General features: G+C 42.8%; 1 protein-coding gene across 8 annotated transcripts in view; it reads right to left on the bottom strand.

The window, feature by feature from the left end:
- Positions 1–3,101: 3,101 nt before the first annotated feature.
- The window catches only part of RPP40 (ribonuclease P/MRP subunit p40), a 34,412-nt gene continuing 18,718 nt past the window's right edge, over positions 3,102–18,795 (bottom strand). For 2 of the 8 annotated variants that reach the window (XM_063632675.1, XM_063632676.1), the window contains exons 5-13: positions 12,652–12,692; positions 11,580–12,149; positions 10,096–10,240; positions 8,747–8,815; positions 7,991–8,086; positions 6,887–7,012; positions 4,286–4,484; positions 4,009–4,143; positions 3,102–3,332 (exon numbers count right to left, since the gene is read on the bottom strand). In XM_063632675.1, coding sequence (XP_063488745.1) covers positions 3,134–3,332; positions 4,009–4,143; positions 4,286–4,484; positions 6,887–7,012; positions 7,991–8,086; positions 8,747–8,815; positions 10,096–10,240; positions 11,580–11,702 — 1,092 coding nt within the window. In that variant the 5' untranslated portion in view covers positions 11,703–12,149; positions 12,652–12,692 and the 3' untranslated portion in view covers positions 3,102–3,133. Of the gene's footprint in view, positions 3,333–4,008; positions 4,144–4,285; positions 4,485–6,886; positions 7,013–7,990; positions 8,087–8,746; positions 8,816–10,095; positions 10,241–11,284; positions 11,472–11,579; positions 12,150–12,651; positions 12,693–18,795 lie in introns of those variants that run through there. The other 6 variants (XM_055263674.2, XM_055263679.2, XM_063632677.1 and 3 more) reach the window with 6 other exon arrangements.

The following is an 18,795-nucleotide window of genomic DNA, read 5'->3' as shown; positions in this document are numbered from 1 at the left end:
CAGTGGCCCATGCCTGTAATCCCAGCACTTTGGGAGGCTGAGGTGGGCAGATCACGAGGTCAGGAGTTCTAGACCAGCCTGGCCAATACGGTGAAACCCCGTTTCTACTAAAAAAAAACAATAAACAAAAACAAAAAAAACAAAACAAAAAACTAGCCAGGCGTGGTGGCGTATGCCTGTAATCCCAGCTACTCAAGAGGCTGAGGCAGGAGAATCACTTGAACCCAGGAGGCGGAGGTTGCAGTGAGCCGAGATTGCGCCACTGCAGTCTATCCTGGGCAACAGAGAGAGGCTCTGTCTCAAAAAAAAAAAAAAAAAAGAAGAAGAAATGTGAGCCAATTAAACCTCTTTTCTTTATAAGCTACCCAGTCTCAGATATTTCTTTATGGCAGTGTGAGAATTGACCAATATGCTGGGAATTACTTTTTGCTCTATTTTGATTAATATAGCGACTCTAGTGTTAGCATATCTTTTTTCCATCCTTTAAGTATTTGTATTTCTATTTAAAGTACATTTCTTGTAGGCAGAATATAATTGGGTCATGTTTTTTTCAATTCAGTCTGAAAATCTATGCCTTTTTTTTTTTTAATTTTTATTTATTTTTTTATTTTTTTTGAAACGGAGTCTTTCTCTGTCCCCCAGGCTGGAGTGCAGTGGCGCGATCTTGGCTCACTGCAAGCTCCGCCTCCCGGGTTCACGCCATTCTCCTGCCTCAGCCTCCCGAGTAGCTGGGACTACAGGTGCCCGCCAACATGCCCGGCTAATTTTTTGTATTTTTAGTAGAGACGGGGTTTCACTGTGTTTGGGGGTGTTTACACTATTCACACTTAATGTGATTATTGATATGGTTAGGTTGAGTCATCTTGCTATTTGTCTTCTATTCATCCTATCTGTTCTTTATTCCCTTTTACCTCTTTTTCTTCTTTTTGATGAATCAAGTCCATTTTATCTTTTGATAGTTTAATAGGTATGATTTTTTGGTATGTCATTTTAGCAGCTGCTTTAGGGTTTACAGCACACATCTGTAACTTATCACACTCTATCTTCAAATGGTAGCATGTGACCTTGTGTATAAGAACTTTACAATAGAATGATTCTCCTCTCCTAATCTTCAAGCTATTGTGGTCATCCGTTTTACTTTTACATACATTATAAATCCCACACTATGACTTTTATTTAAACAACTGTCTTTTAAAGGTTTAAATAATAAATCCTACATTTACCCATATTGTTACTATCTCCAGTGCTTATTTCCTTCAGAAGGCAGGCATTTTCCTTCTGCCCAAAGGACATCCTTTAACTCTTCTTGCAGTGCAGACCTGTGGGTGACAGTCTTTCAGCTTTTGCAAATTTGAAAAGATCTTAATTTCTTCATATCCATTATTCTATTTTCAGTGGCATCTAGTCTGCTGTTAAAACAACCAGTGGAACTTACAATTTCAACTATCTTTTTCATTCCTAGATTTGTTTGGCACTTTTTACAATCTGCTTCGTTGTTCTTATACTCATGCCATTTAACCCCCCTTATTTCTGTAAGTATAAAGCAGCGTACTTTATGGATGTGCTTGCTAACTTTAACATCTTAAGTCTTTCTAAGACTTAATGGTCTGCTTCTGCCCCTTGTTTCTGCTGGTTCTTGTCTATTTTACATTTGTGATTTTTTTCTATGAACTTACATTCCTTGAAACTCTCTGAGTTCCTCCAAAGACAGTGTTTTGCTTCTGCCAGTTACCTGTAAGGCACCAAAACCCTGTTATCACTTGAAATTTCCAGCTTGAGATTTTTTAAGACTACCCAGGTTGTGCAAACCAACCACCTAAAAACTGCCTGTAGTTATATACAGGCTCTCAAGTGACGTTTTCCCCCAGGACAGAAATCTTCCTTGCTGTTCACAGGGGTTGGGGGGATGGGTGAAGCAGATGGATTTATTCCTAGTTTACCCCTACATCTATCCTTTTGGGGCCTCACTTTATGAGGTCTCCTGTTAGTTTTCCTTCCTTGGGCAGGCCCCGAGCTTTGTGTGCTGTTCTGCAGCCCCTTCCCACTCCAGGCTATAAGAAAAATTCAACTTGACATTTGGCAGACGCACTAAGGTGGAAAAGTGGCATCAGCACTCCACTTACTTCTTTGGGTTTCTGCTTCCATTTACAAAAAAAAAAATTCTTTTTCCCTTTAAGAACTCTTATTTTGCAGCTCTTGTTTTTTACATTAAAAAACCGCATGTTCTCACTCATAGGTAGGAACTGAACAATGAGAACACATGGACATAGGAAGGGGAATATCACACACTGGGGGCTGTTGTGGGGTGGGGGGAGGGGGGAGGGATAGCATTAGGAGATCTAATGTTAAATAAGAGTTAACGGGTGCAGCACACCTACATGGCACATGTATACATATGTAACTAAGCTTCACATTGTGCACATGTACCCTAAAACCTAAAGTATAAAAAAAAAATGGTTCTTCATATGTATTCTAAAGTTTTAGTTGTTTTCAACTGGTCCTTATCAGCCTTACTGCTGGAAATAAAATTTTTTCAACCTGTTCTGTAACAATTTACAGAATCCATTGATCCCTCCCTGATCCAGAGGCATTAGCGTGAGAACACACTTAGGAACTAGGCTGGCCTGAGATCAAGTCTCAGGCCCACTACCACTGTAACTTCGGTAGCATATTTACACACCGTGCCTCAGTTTCCTCAAAGGGTTGGTGTGAGATTCTAACATGGTAATACATAAACAGCACTTACAACAGGGACTGGCCCTGGTAAGGATGAGATTTCTTTTTATTATCTATCTGAAAAAGTTGTAATGAACAAAATAAATATATCTCAACCAATGGGGTGAGATGGGGACAAATACCCCCAGTCCTTAGACATCCTGGCTCAGTGTACCACGTTGTAACCCACAACCCTGTGCTTATGTTGACAGACAGAAATCAACTATGAGCTATTCATTGGACAGCAGGCCCTGCTGCCATCACAGACGGGTCCCAGGTGCAGGGCAGGATGCTGGCAAATGCTGATCAGAGAAATGTCACCATCACACAAGCCTGAGTGGACACACAGACCTTTTACCATTAAGAAATCTGAAAGCAGGCATAAATGTAAGCAAACACGATTTTTAATTTTTTATTTTTATGGTGGACAGTAATCGTTTGCCCCAACAGCCATCTGAAGCCAATAGTCCTGATTATTAAAAATCACAAAGTTATATAAATGTTCTCCTCCTTTTCGAAAACCATGTTCATTTTTTTCCCAAGAAACAGGGCTGTCTGCAAAGCCTTGAACGGACAATGTAACCCACGGAGCTAACTTCGGTTCATCAAAGTAGTGACTGAAAAAAAGGTAATTGTTTGTTAAACAGAGTTTTAAAAGAGAGGAATGTCTGCATTTTTAAAAAATTTATTCAGGATAAGTAGCGTTTCTGATATTCTAATAAAGCTTAGATCTTAGCTTTAATTTATGAAAATCAAGACGTGTGTGGTAAGTTCCTGATGTCACACTGTGAATTCCATAAGGATTAACTAATATACAACACACAAAACAAACCTCAGCTGTTCCCACCCTCATTCTGGGAGGTCTTTAAGACAAAAAGAACCCAAAACAAAAAACCCCACAGGTGTTTAAGGACAGTGTCCCTCCTATTAAGAGTACTGTTCTCAGAGTCTCAGTTAACTGAAACGTTGCAGGATAATTCACCAGATTTTTAATACCCAGCCTTCCTATCGAAGAAAATCAAAGTACCAAACCGATAAATGTGAAAAAGGATGTTGGGTTTAAAAAGGAAAATCTTCAAGACGTAAATCTGACATTTTAAAAGGGAAGATTGAGAAGATATGCTTGCTAAATAGGATTATACTCAATGTACGGTCTTTGCAATAGGGGATTTGAGTTTCCTTTCAATGTACATTTTATTTATATACTGCCTCCCAAAATGAAAAAATCTATACTATTCTACATACTGTTCTATAGAGCACTGAAGAGCGATATAAAAGGTAAGGAGTTCTCACCAGAGATGTTCCAATAGGAGACAGATCTTCTCTGGAAGTATGAAGCCAGTGATTGTACACAAATAAGCTTTTGCCACCAGTGTGCTTGGCTCAGGACAGCAATAGGTTGATATGAAATTATTAGGATCATTATTTCTGTCACCAAAAAAAAAAAAAAAAAAAAGGGAGAGATAATACACTTATATCCATCACATGATCACTTCCAAAGTATTAAACTCCTATTAAAAACAAGCAGCAGGCCAGAGCCCTAGAAGACACAGAGAGTTCAGATACCCACAGGTCGACGTTACTGAAGACGGCGCCCAGCCAGTCGAACAGCTCCAGAGCCCGGCAGGACACCTCTGGCGTTCCCTCCAGCTCTCTGCTCTGCAGCACTGGGCACTGGAGATCTCTCAACGTGCTCAGTGCTACTTTTGGCTGATGCTCCTGAATTTGGTACTTGGAAAAATATGACATCATTGTTGATTCTTCTGAACCTTAAAAACACACCACACAAGGCCACTTGAATCCATTTGACCATCGTAGGCAAGTTTAGTGAATCCCTGAACCCGCCCATTCCCATTTGAGTGGTAAGATTGAGTAAGATGGAAGCTGTGCAGAGCTGCATTCAAATTAAAATCATTTAAAGCTGCTTTCAGCTCCTTTTGCTCAAGTTCTGTAAACGTTCATCTTTTTTCACACTTTTCCTGGAAAAGCACTATAGTTTCTGATCAGACCCAAACTAGTTTCACCGTTTGTGCTAATAAAAAAATTTCAACTTCACACTTAAAACCAAAAGCATTCCTGATGTATGAATCATATTAGTGAACTCCGGAGAGAAGGAGCTTATCTGCACAACCTCTATTAAAGAAAAAGAAGAGAAACTGAATGGTGATTGAACCTCATCCCAGCTTGACTCTGAAAAACCAATAAAATCCAGCGTATCTTTTCAGGGATGTTTGTGTAGCCAATGGCCTTGGAAGACAGAAATAGTACTCCCTCTACAGCAAAAAGGGCAGGCTTGCTTACTGCCCAGTATAATAGAAATAATGTCACCCTCCCTCTCTCCAGGCAGAGATCAGCAGGCTTACTGCCCTGACAAAGGACTGGAGTTCTTAAACTCCAGGTTCCTCTCCTGTAACGCAACCTACTGCATGTGCCAGCATCGCTTGGTGTCACTCTGGCAAATGGGACTTGGTGAACTGGTGCAAATGGTGATATTTGGTGTGATGGTTAATTTTAGGTGTCAACCTGACTGTATGAAGGGTCATCTGGATGGCTGGTAAAGCATTATTTCTAAGTGTGTCTGTCAGGGTGTTTCTGGAGGAGACTGGCGGGTGAGTGGGTAGACTGGGAAGATCTGCCCTCACTGTGGGCGGCACCATCTACCCGGCTGGGGCCCCAGGTAGAACAAAAAGGCAGAGGAAAAGTGAATTCGCTGTCCCTTGGAGCTGGGACTCCCTTCTTCCCCTGCCCTTGGACAGCAGAACTCCAGGTTCTACAGCCTTTGGACTCTGGGGCTTGCACCAGCAGATCCACAGGTTGTCAGGCTTTGGCCTTGGACTGAGACTTATACCATCTTCTTTCCTGATTCTCAGGCCTTGATATTTGGACTGAGCCATGCTACCAGCATCCCTGGGTCTCCCACTTGCAGACAGCCTGTCATGGGACTCTTCAGCCTCTGTAAGTGCGTGATCAATTTCCCCAATAAATCTCCTCTCATGCATCCATGCATCCATCCATGCATCCATCCATGCATCCATCCATCCATCCATCCATCCATCCATCCATCCATCCATCCAACGATCCAACCAACCATCCATCCATCCCTCCATCCATCCATCCATCCATCTATCCTACTGGTCCTTTCTCCCTGGAGAACCCGGACTAATATATTCTGGCTACTACCATTCCTCTGAGGAATTCAGTCCTGTGTCTCTGACCCAGGGCTTATGTATCTTCTGCCAGCATCCCTGAGACCGTGGCAGGCTACCTTGTTAGCCTGCAAGTATGAGGAAATCTCAGACCTTTCACAGTCCTGACAAATCCTTAAAATAGTTAGGAGCTTTAGGAACAGGGAGCTCTCCAGAATCCAATGTCTGGATGATCTGCATAGAAGACTTCACGCAACTGAAACTTCAGTAAGCCTTTCTGCCCTCTTTTCTATCTACCATATATGGAAGGAGAGGCACCAAAGGCCAGACCTAGGACTCATGGGAGCAACTTGGAGCACCCAGTGACCAGACATTTCCCACAAGGAGCAGACAGATGGGGCTATTTCTAAAACAGACCACCATGCTTCCTATCCTCCAAAAGAGAGTACTACACCGTAATTCCTGATGACTTGATCCATTATTATCTGGGCCAAAGATACACTTCTAAAAGGAGAAACATACATGGCTGTTTTAGGCAGATTACGCTGTGTGGTGAACAGCAAACTTTGAACTAAATTTAGTGTCCTAATCAATTAAAAGTTATAACAAATTAATCTGACATTTAATGGTAGGCCTGAGTCAGTACCCTGTGATAATAAATAAGCAGATTGTGTATATAATTGGTGCTACTTAAAAATATTATAGTCAAGGCTGTTCAAGGTAAGCTGGAGACAGGAAAGGGGAGAAATAGATAAAATTTAGCTGCTCTGAAGCCACTCTCAGGATCTCTGGATCTACATATAACCCAATGAGACTCAGGCAGAAAGGCCTGCATGCCTAGATGACCCTGAACTATGGTTTTCAGAGATGTCAGAAGGGCTAGTTTCCTTAATAATATTTTTATATATACGTATACAATATTCCTTGACTACAAGAGTGAGTCACCATTCAATCCTCCATTACTCCTCTTTAATTAACAATTACTTTCAAAATCACTGTATCATTACATAATTTATTCTTCATACCTGTATTATGCCAAGCCAAAAGAAAATCAAATTTCAATGGCTTCTTTTCTTTGAAGGACCAAGATATTCTTTCATACTTCTTAGAATCCAAGTTTAAGGATAATTCCATCAAATCAATGGAAACAACTTTAAAAATGAAAAAAAAAGAATATATATTTCATTCATATATGTACAGCTTCTACTATGGAAAACATTTTTAAAAACTAGAATTTTGGGAAATTTTATGGATAGTAAAATTATTTTATTCTTCTTCCACTCCCTTTCGTTTGCCAAATAAATAAGATCCCTTTGGTGGGCACTTCTTAACCTTGAGAGCTAATAAAAACAGACATTTTCAATTTACATGTTTCCTAGATCAAAGACCAAGGGCAGAGGAACTTGAGAGGTCAGGTTTAATCTACTTATGGATGTGGCAGCCTTAGCTATTAATGTTCCAGCCAGACACTGTCAGCAAAACATCTCTTCACTCATGGCTGAATTTCTACTAGTAATCAGAAAGACTTGGGGAAATCAAAGGAAATTCTTTATTAAGAATAAGTTGTAGACTCCTATCTTGGGTTCAGTACTTTGAATTTTTTTTTTTTTTTTTTTTGAGATGGACTCTCACTCTGTTGCCAGGCTGAAGTGCAGTGGCGCGATCTTGGCTCACTGCAACCTCCGCCTCCTGGGTTCAAGCGGTTCTCCTGCCTCAGCCTTCCGAGTAGTTAGGATTACCGGCACGTGCCACGACACCCACCTAATTTTTGTATTTTTTAGCAGAGACGGGGTTTCGCCATGTTGGTCAAGATGGTCTCAATCTCTTGCCCTCATGATCCGCCCACCTCAGCCTCCCAAATTACTTTGAATTTTTAACCCAAAACATATATATTTAATTGACCAGTCCAAGTCTACAATCTTTATCAAATGCATCTACAGCTGAAAAGAAATGAACTTAAAAGCATCATCCTATCCTCTATGAAGCTCGAGTCAGAAGTTTGATAAATTTTTTTAAAAAGCACATTTTTCTGAACACAGAGATTAGAGGCAATTCAAACATTTAAATTTAAATTGCCACAAGAAGATTACAGACTTCTTAGAAACAGATGGAGCACACATGATACTTACTAAATTTCATAATTTTTCTGCCAGAAAACTGAGATGGACGACCCTGAAGTCCAGTTTCTTCGTAAGTGTCTTTATCCAGTGACAAAATTAATTTTCCTGTAAGTCAAATAATAACTCCCATAAGAGATACCAAAAATAGAACTTATGTTGTCTGACTAAAAGAAAGCAAGGCAAATTGAGCAGTTAGATATCGATGTAACAAACTGCACACAAGGATCTTATTTATATCATAAGAATATTATTTATATGTATACATGTCTTGTAACAGATATTATTTATACATTATACATCCAAGGATATTATTCATAATGGTGAAATTAGAAATAATCTGAATTTCTACTAAAGATGAAATAAACAAGTCATGGTATACTCATTCTTTTGAATATCCTTTTTTTTTTTTTTTTTTTAGACAGAGTCTCACTCTGTCACCCAGGCTGGAGTGCAGTGGCACGATCTTGGCTCACTGCACCCTCCACCTCCCGGGTTCAAGTGATTCTGCTGCCTCAGCATCCCAAGGAGCTGGGACTACAGGCGTGTGCCACCACACTGGCTAATTGTTGTATTTTTAGTAGAGGCAGGGTTTCACCATGTTGGCCAGGCTGGTCTCGAACTCCTGACCTCAGGTGATCCACCCACTTTGGCCTCCCAAAGTGCAGGGATTACAGGCATGAGCCACTATGCCCAGCCGACTTTTTTTTTTTTTTTTTTTTTACAGTATGCATTTTAACAATTAAAGATGAAAAAATAAAGTGTTACCATTTGGTAGCAGGGCAGCAGTATTATCTTCATCAATATTTGTATTGTATGTCAGTGCATAGCACGAACCTGTGAGAGAAAGTCCAGAGGAAACATTTAAAAGAAGAAATTACACCTGCAAGATGTTAGTGGATTATTTTCACAAGATGATAACCAGTCTTCCAGGTAATTAAAGGTCAGTTTCTACCACTGCTCCAGCTCACTCAATAAACCAAACATCTGCTAAAGGTAAGCTGGAGCATGCCGAAGACCAGGCTGCAGCTAGTTCACTCCCCGACCAAGGGCCCATTTGTGCAAGTTTACTATCATCAAGGAAAACATTGACTCAGGATGGAATGTGACCTTTGGGGTCACGTGGAGAGGGGTACAAAGTAGAATTCTAGATAAACATACACATCTTAGAGGCGGAGTTCCAAGTTAAGATTCAAAAGCTACTCAACGTCTCCAAGCCTCAGTTTCCTCACCTGTTAAATGAGGATCATAGGCCTGCTTCATAAAGTTGTCACAAGGGTTAAATTTGATAAGATACTTAACAGTGCCTGCTACAGCCAGTATCCATGTAATTGACAGAGTGGTGCCAGACCTCAAAATAAATGAAAGGAATAACGGTGATGAGACCAGACAAGATGCCCAGCTCATACGTAGCCCCAGCAGTGTCAGAATGAGAGGAGCTACTGGAAACTAGAATTCGTCATATCTTCACTGGAGAGGACACATGTGGGGGCTACCACAAGATAAGCATGTGGCCACTGTACAGGTGACTTACGTAGTGTGGGTGGAATCCCTAAAGGCCCTCTGAAATAGTTTCAAACAAATGGCTCCCAGGAATCAACTGAAACAAACCAGTCCAACCCAGCAGATATGGGTGGAAATGGGGTTAGCAGACGGGGGTTACGGCTACAAAATCTAAGCAGAAGACACTGGACCCCAATGAGCACTTTGCGCTGTGAACAGCAGCCGTGGCTGTATCTGGAGACCAACCCTCTGAGACAGCTGCTGTGGGACTGCTGACAGCATAGTGTCTTTGCAGCCACATCTTCAACAGCAGTGCATCTGAACACAGATTGCAAGTCTCTCCTCTCCATTAATCCTCATTTTAAGGGGACAGATACTGTCATGTTAGAACATCCTCATCCAACACTTGTGGGCAATTGCAATCAGAAACCACCACCTAAAGAGGGCACAAGAAAGAACAGGATGAGAGTGCGGGGGAGCACGTGTGTGCACCTGACCACACAGACTATACCACAGGCCCTGTTTGAAGCAAAAGAACAGCCCTAGCATTGTGATGTGGTCTCCCTACACTTCCTCATCTAGCCTTGTTCACAGCCATTTCAGGTTTTTCTTACCTTTCTTTATAAAGGTACTGATGAATTCGGGTGTAATTAATTCATGAAGAGGTAAATTCTTCACAAAGTAATAGGGTCCAGTGTGCATGACCAGGTTTTTCAGTTCTTCCGATAGTATCCCACATTCAGGAATGAGAAATGAAACCTATTGGAATGTGTAATACAAACAAAGTCTTACTTCCATGAAGATGAACACCCAGGTTTTTAGGAATGAAATAAGATCATGAAAGTTAGTATGTCTCCATGAGTTTCACTGGAACATAAAAACACGGGCAACAAAACTCTTATGTTAACTTACCTATCTCAGGCAAAGAGAAATCTGACTACTCAAGTTTTTCATTTCCGCATTCAAAGGTACAGTACAGGAAGGGAATTGAACAGAATACTTTTAATGGAAAACTCGTGCTTGCATTTAATCTTTTGCAAATTAGCAATGCTTTATATTTTATGTCCTGTTCCTTTCACTATTTTATTTTCAAGGAAATATAGTATAATTGAATATCCCTTGATTTGTTTACCCTGGTGTTATCCTGGAATAAAACGAACTGTCGGGGCATAAGGAATTAATTTGTGGACATCTAATTACTAAGAATCTATGTGCAAGCAATGGTGCTCCTGTATGTTCCCATTTTCGAGACAGAAAAATGCAACAGGCGAGTTAAGGTATACATCCCTGACTGCTGTGATGAGCTTTACATTCAAAATAGTTGTTAAAAACAGGGCAGGCTTCAAATGTTGCCACACTGTAAAAGTCATCACTGTCCCAAGGCTCAAACACCAGCCTGTTCCGACTGATCAGGTCACCACTTAACATCTCTGAAACACTGCTCAGTCAAACCTAAGTTATTAAGCTGATCCATTTAAAGTGTAAAATCTTTAAGCCCCCATGATAAGGTTGGTTTCTTGAAGTTTCTCATATATCAAATTAGTTCCCACAACCAATTTAGAAAATCAGTCGCTTCCTGGGCCGAGCCTAGGCAGGATGCTCTGGAGAGATCCACAGGTATGCAGGTGGGAGAGGGACTCAAGCTGGGGAGGGAGGCGGTGGTGGGGAGGAGGCGCGAGACCCGCCCTGATTTGGGGAAAAAGCGAGGTGCACGTGGCTGCCCCGCAGTTGCACATAGCAGCCATCACACCTTCCTAACTCCCTGGTCCCGGCCCTGAACCACGAATCCCTCCCTGGACTGACTCCCAGTGCGGCGGGTTGACACGAGTGAGCAGCCAGAACGCCCCTGACAACAGCTCCATCCAGTCTGGGTGCCGCCCCCACGCCCGGCGCATCCTGGGAGTTGTAGTACTGCAGCCCTGCAAGCCACTGGCCTAGAGCAGTTGAGAGACTACAACTCCCAGCAAGCCGGGCGAGGGCCCCCGCCCCTCCGCGCACCGCCGGCGGCCCCTACCCGCGAAGCCTATATCTCTTCCCAAACCTCTCTTGCATGCGGGGACTGACCACGGCCCGAAAAGCCGAGGACAACTGGACTCACCCTGTAGTTATAGTAGTGCGTCTGCACAAGATGCCGGTGGCGCGACTTGTGGTTGCCGAAGTTGGATTTCTCGCAAACCAGCAAGTGCCGCGGCGCCTCCCGAAGCCGGCGCAGAGTGGCCATGCTCTCCTGGGTTCCTGGTCCTTCCGGCCTCTGCTGGCGGGGACGCCCCGCCCCTTCCTCCCGCCCCGCCCCTTCCCTCCGGCCGCATACCTGCTGCTGTGCGCCCCTGGCGGCGGTGGAGTGGGGATGGCGGCGCCGGGTTTCTGAACAGTTAACACTTCTTAGGAGCCCACGCAGCCGCTCTTTGGTGGATGTCTGAAGCTGTAAATTCACTGCCTCAAGTGGAAATATCCAGTGGCTGGGAACCTGGCTCTTGCCTTTTCAACGCCACTTTTCCTCCGTCCCCGCCATCCCTTGGAATTGCCCTAAACCCTCTCTATGGGCCCCGCCTCGGAGCGCCCCTTGGACCCCGGCCTGGCGCCGGCGCATACCTCGGTCAGGCCCTTCAGAGGGACCGCTTCCTGCCACCGTTATAAAAGGAAAACATCACATGGAAAGGCCCAGTTCCTTTAGTATATGGTCAAGAAATGTAGCCGCACAGTTAAGTAACCCCCTAAGCTGCTTTGGGGGCCACACCCAGCTGCTTTTCTGACTTCTCACACTGTTTGGTTCACAGGACTCTGTTACCCACTGGGGACCTCTTGGCCATTATTAACACAGGCCAACAGGACTAAAAGTTTGCATCGGTCCTTCCCAAAACTTTAGGGAAGTTTAGGCGGGAAGGTAAAGCACAATTTTTGCCTTACAATAGGACTCCTTTGAAACTGCTATTGGTTTCCCTTTTAAATAGCCCTTCAGAACCGCTTTTAATAATGTATTGTTTCTGGGGGTTAATAGTGATACTTCTAAGTCATTTTTCCATTTCGTTTTTCTGTCACGGGCTTCGAGCGGTTAAGAGACTACGGCTCCCAGCATGCGGTACGTTACTGATTCAGGGCAAAATCAAGTATGTTACTACATGCTTCTCAAACTAGAGAGGCACAGCCCCAATTCTGCTCTGGCAGGATACAAAAACAGCAGAATGTTGGTGATACATCTTCCTGGAGCATCCTGTGGAAGAAATGGAATTAAGTAGTTTACAAGGTAAATAAGAATTTAAAACTAAGCCGGTCACAGTGGGTCATGCCTGTAATCCCAGCACTTTGGGAGGCTGAGGTGGGAGGATCACTTGAGCTTAGGAGTTCAAGACCAGCCTGGGCAATATAGTGAGACCCCATCTCCAAAAAAATAAAAATAAAACTAAGACAAGGCTGGAAAGTCAGCTGCCATTAAAAACATCGGTAATCTGGCTGAGTGCTGTGGCTCACGCCTGTAGTCCCAGCAATTTAGGAGGCCGAGGCGAGCAGAACGCCTGAGGTCAGGAGTTCAAGACCACCCTGGCCAACATGGTGAAATGCTGTTTCTACTAAAAATACAAAAAGTAGCCAGGTGTGGTGGCGCACGCCTGTAATCCCAGCTACTCAAGGCTGAGGCAGAAGAATCACTGGAACCTGGGAGGCAGAGGTTGCAGTGAGCCGAGATCTCGCAACTGCACTTAAAGGCTGGGCGACAGAGCGAGACTCCGTCTCAAAAAAAAAAAGTCAAAATGTAATCTATGACTGAAATGTCACATTTTCTTTCCAAGGAAACCTAATGAGAACCTGTTTCCCATTATTTTAAACAGCAGAATTATAAGGCGTGGCAAATCAATTTAAAAAAACCCTACTAATTTCCTAGATCACAATATGGCAGCTAGATGTTTTATAAATAACAGTTACGAATAACATGTTAAGTTGTAAAAGGCTTAAAGCATTGCTTCTTGGTCACCTCACATTTAATGTGGTTGTCACCAGACAGTTGCTTTGTGTGTGGTAGCAGTGGCCCAAGACTGAAACATCATGGATGTACCTCTCCTTTGTCGACATTCCAAAACTCCACAAAGTGACTGGTGTGATCCTGATGGTCTACCAATTGTATTTGGAAGCACCATGAAGCTTTTCCAGCAAATCATTTAGTTTAAAATGTTGCATATTTTGAAGATGCAAAATAAATTTTATCTATGCAAATATCAGCTGAAAAACGTATTGAGAGATACAAACTGCCCTCTTCTCAAGAGTGACCCCACAGAGTCTTGCAGCTTTGAGTCCTCCTCTCTGGCTGCTGATAACCCCTAGGCGTGGAGCCTCTTCTCTGAGCGGAGTATCCAGATGACTCTAGTACAAGGACTCACCCCTGACTTCTTCCCTTCTCACCCACCATGCAATCCCACAGTAAGTCTTGTGGCCCTGCCTGCAGCACGCATCCTGATTTCAGCCTTTTCTTGCTCTCTGCGTTTCTACAGCCAGTTTCAGCCACCTTCGTCACTCACTGGTCTGCTGCCCAAGACTGCCTCCAAACCTTCTCCCTGCTGCCTCTCTTGCCCTCCCACAGTCCATTCTCCACTCAGCATCCAGAGTGATCTCTTAAAAACATGGAAAACATGATAAACCCCCACAGCCCCATTTAGACCCTGCCACTGGCTTCTCACTGTGATGGAATAAAAGCTTACACACTGGCCTCAGCCTGCCTCTTCAGCCTCATCTCCTTCCCTTGCTTATTCATACTCTGTCATATTTTCTGGTCTCTAGAGCTGAAAGCAGTCTTAATCGACAAACATATTAGATCATAGAATCTAGAGCACAGGGTATGGAAGGAAAAGTGCAAGATGGAAAGGCCAGAAATGGTTAAAAAAAAAAAAGCACATGAAACTGAAAACATATCTATATGTATACCCAAAATAGTAACATAATTTTGAAAAATCTGAGCTAATAGACTTGCAAAGAAATAGAAATATCTTTGATCATATTCTGAAAACAAAAAAATATAGACTTAGTAAATATAAAAGGACAAAAATTTTACACATCCCATTTCTGGGCCATAATGCAATAAAGTTAGGAAGAACAGAAACAGAATTGGCCGGGCGCTGTGGCTCATGCCTATAATCCCAGCACTTTGGGAAGCCAAGGTGGGTGGATCACTAGGTCGAGAGATCGAGACCGTCCTGGCCAACATGGTGAAACCCCATCTCTACTAAAAATACAAAAATTAGCTGAGTGTGGTGGCATGTGCCTGTAGTCCCAGCTACTTGGGAGGCTGAGGCAGGAGAATCACTTGAACCTGGGAGGTGAAGGTTACAGTGAGCCAATATCTTACCACTGCACTCCAGCCTGGCAACAGAGCGAGACTCCATCTCAAAAAAAAGAAAAAGAAACAATTTAAAGGTGCTCAACTCTTTGACAATGTTAAAATATTCTTTTAAATAAATTAATGCCTGGTTCAGGGTGCAAATCCAAAACACAATGACAGTGCCTATAAACTTATGTGCTTGTGAATATATCATAACCATACACAGGCAGTATTGGTGAAAGGAGAGAGCTGTCTGACTCAGAAGCACAGGGAGTGATCAGGTTATGTTCATTAGGATACTAGCACTGCCCTGGAGTTGTTTAACATCATCTCCTTATGGTTAAGAGCAGCACTGCAGGGAAATGGATCTATTGCAGACAGCTGTACTAAATCAGAGGATGCCCGCCTGCTGAACCTGAACTTGACCTCACAGTTACTGTCAGCACAGAGTTCCAGGCAGCTGCTAGAAATCAATTGGTGTTGGCCTATAGATTGAAACTGCCCTCAGACGGCAGAGTGGAAACTGGCACCAATAGCTGCAATGGAGAAAATTAATGGCCTGTGGGCCGCACACGGTGGCTCATGCCTGTAATCCCAGCACTTTGGGAGGCCAAAGTGGGTGGATCACTTGAGGTCAGGAGTTCAAGACCAGTCTGGCCAACATGGTGAAACCCTGTCTCTACGAAAAATACAAAAGTTAACCGGGTATGGTGGCACACGCCTGTAATCCCAGCTACTCAGGAGGCTGAGGCAGGAGAATCGCTTGAACCCGGGAGGCGGCAGTTGCAGTGAGCCGAGATGGTGCCACAGCACTCCAGCCTGGGCAACAGAGTGAGGCTCCATCTCAAAATAATAGTCATAATAATGGCCCCTGCTATGGTCTGAATGTTTGTGTTCCCCCAAAGCTCATGTGTTGAAATGCAATCACCAATGTGATGGTATTAGGAGGTAGGGCATTTGGGAGGTTAGAAATGGGATTCATGCGCTTATAAAGGAAGCCTCAGAGAGCTGCCTTGCCCCTCCTTCTACATGAGGACAGATGGACAAGATGCCGTCTAATGAGCAAGAAAGCGGCCCCTCCCCAGACACTGAATCTGCCAGTGCCTTGATCTTGGACTTCCCAGCCTCCACAACTGTGAGAAAGAAATGTCTGTTGTTTATAAGTTACCCATTTTATGATGTTCTCTTATAGCAGCACAAATGGACTAAGAAAGCCCCCAAGAAGAATGTATGGACCCGCCTAAGAACTAGACAGCCTCATTTTCTCCTGGGCTGCTCTCTCTGTGACTGGTGTGGAGATCAGTGAAGGACACAAACATTAACCATGGCGGCTCCATGGGCCGTATCACTGTATGGAAGTGTACAAATGAAGTCATGCTTTAAAAGCAGAACATGGCCAGGCATGGTGACTCATGCCTGTAATCCTAACACTTGGGGAGGCTGAGGTGGGAGGATTGCTTGAGCCCAGGAGTTTGAGACCAGCCTGGGCAACTTGGTGAGACCTTGTCTCTATAAAAATAAAAATAAATTAGCTGGGCCTGATGGCACATGCCTGTTGTCTGTCCCAGCTACTCAGGAGACTGAGGTGGCAGGATCACTTGAGTCTGGAACTTTGAGGCTGCAGTGAGCTATGATCATGCTGCTGCACTCCAGCCTGGGTGGCAGAACAAGACCCTGTTTCAAAAAAAAAAAAGCAGAACACAGTACAGTTTGTGGTCTGATTAAAGCTTTGTCACACATGCTCATAAAGAAATTTGGAAGAGAATTTGGAAATGGCTGAAATTTTTTCATAAAGATCATTCTTTTGTTTAATTTAAAAACATACCTTGGTATATGAATTGGTACGTGGAAATGAATTGCTACATGAAAAACTCAAATCTTAGCTATACAGAAACTTTCAATATCTAGAATGAGGCATTTCCCAAAGGCCTGTGTAACTTGGATTTTACTGCATTTTGAAAACTGTTAAGGGCTAATGGAGTTGATGAAATAATATTAATACACATTCACAGAGAAAGGAGCAATTGCTATAATGTATACAATTATTAACATATAGTATTTTACATATGTAATACCTATAATGAGTCAGGCACTGCTATAAGCATTTTATATTCATTATCTCACATGAATCCTCTGTGAGGTAGATTTCAGTATCTTCAATTTAGAGTATTGTTGATTCATAAACAATACACATAATTGAATAAAACACAGAAGGCTCTTAAAAATACAGTGTTGACTGAAAAATGCATTTTGCAAGTATAACGGATACATTTATAGAAAAGTTTAAAAACTTACAAAGTTAAACTATATTGTTTAGACATATGTACATATATAGTAAAACTGTAATGATAGTCAAAGGAATATATATATTTTTTGAGGTAGTGTCTCACTCTGTCACCCAGGCTGGAGTGCAGTGGTGCAGTCTCGGCTCACTGCATCCTCCACCTTCTGCGCTAAAGCGTCTCCACCCCAGTAGCTGGGACTACAGGTGTGGGCCACCAGCCTGGCCAGGAATAATTTTTAAACTTTAGATGAATGGTTCTCCTAGATGAGGACGCAAAGGGTTATGTTTGGGAGAGGCCATGTAGAAGGCTTCGTGGGTAGTAGTGAAATTGTATTTATTAGGCAGGTGATAGGTGCAGAGTATTTTATTTTTCTTTATATCATATATGTATACATACATATATAATTTTGTGTGTATGAAATAGTTCATAATTTAAAAAAATTTTTAAATAGCTGTCTTGAGATACAGTTAGCAGACCTTACATTTTGCTTATTTAAACTGTACAATTCAGTGGTTTTTAATATATTCACAGATATGTGCAACCAACACCACAGTCAGTTTTATAACTTTTTTTTTGAGACATTGTATCATTCTGTCACCCAGGCTACAGTGCAGTGGTGCGTCTTGGCTTACTGCAGCCTTGAACTCCCAGGCTCAAGCAATCCTGCCTCAGCCTCCTGAGTAGCTGGGACTACAGGTACGCCCCACTCTGCCCAACTAATTTTTTTTTTTTTTTTGTAGAGATGGGGTTTCGCCATATTGCCCACACTGGTCTCGAGCTCCTGAGCTCAAGGGACGCACCTGCCTTGGCCCCGTGAAGTGCTGGGATTACAGGCGTGAGCCACGACGCCTAAACCCCGTATCCTTTAGCTGTCACCCTCCTGTCCCTTCCTCCAGCCCTAAGCAACCACTAATCTACTTTCTGTAAATTTGTCTTTTCTGGACATTTCATATAAAAGGAATCGTATACTATGTGGACTTTTGTGACTGGCTTCTTTCACATAGCAAAATATGTTTAAGGTTCATTCAAGTTGCAGCGTTGTGTCAGTACTTTATTCCTTTTATTACCATCATAATTTTTTTTTTAATTTTTTTATTTTGAATACTGGTGCTTGAGGAAAAATAGTTTAATTAGAAGGAATTTTTTTTATTTTTGAGATGGAATCTTACTCTGTCACCCAGGCTGGAGTGCAATGGCGTGGTCTCAGCTCACTGCAACCTCCGCCTCCTGGGTTCAAGCGATTCTCCCACCTCAGCCTCCCGAGTAGCTGAGACTGCAGGTGCATACCACCACACCCGGCTAATTTTTGTATTTTTAGTAGAGATGGGGTTTCACTATGTTGGCCAGGCTGGTCTCAAACTCTTGACCTCATGATCCGCCCGCCTCGGCCTCCCAAAGTGCTGGGATTATAGGCATGAGCCAGAAGGAAATGAGAAAGAAAAGTTTTTTGGAGATCCTAAAGGACTTTCAATTACTTCTAACATCTCTAGAGGTGGATGACACTGGTTTTTTGTTCCAGAATGTGACTTTTTTTTTTTTTTTTTTTTTTTTGAGACAGAGTCTCACTCACTCTGTTGGCCAGGCTGGAGTGCAGTGGCGCGATCTTGGCAACTTTTTTCAAAACTGAGAATGCTATGCCATGGAGTGTATTTTTGGTTCCCAGTGAATGAGACAGGGAGTAGAAGAAGAGTTATTTTACTGAGGGAAGGGAACACACATATTGA

Source organism: Symphalangus syndactylus, chromosome 23 (assembly GCF_028878055.3).
Source record: "Symphalangus syndactylus isolate Jambi chromosome 23, NHGRI_mSymSyn1-v2.1_pri, whole genome shotgun sequence".
Taxonomy (NCBI): domain Eukaryota; kingdom Metazoa; phylum Chordata; class Mammalia; order Primates; family Hylobatidae; genus Symphalangus; species Symphalangus syndactylus.
The sequence above is the reverse complement of the archived record's forward strand: the minus strand, read 5'-3'. Positions and strand labels throughout refer to the sequence as shown.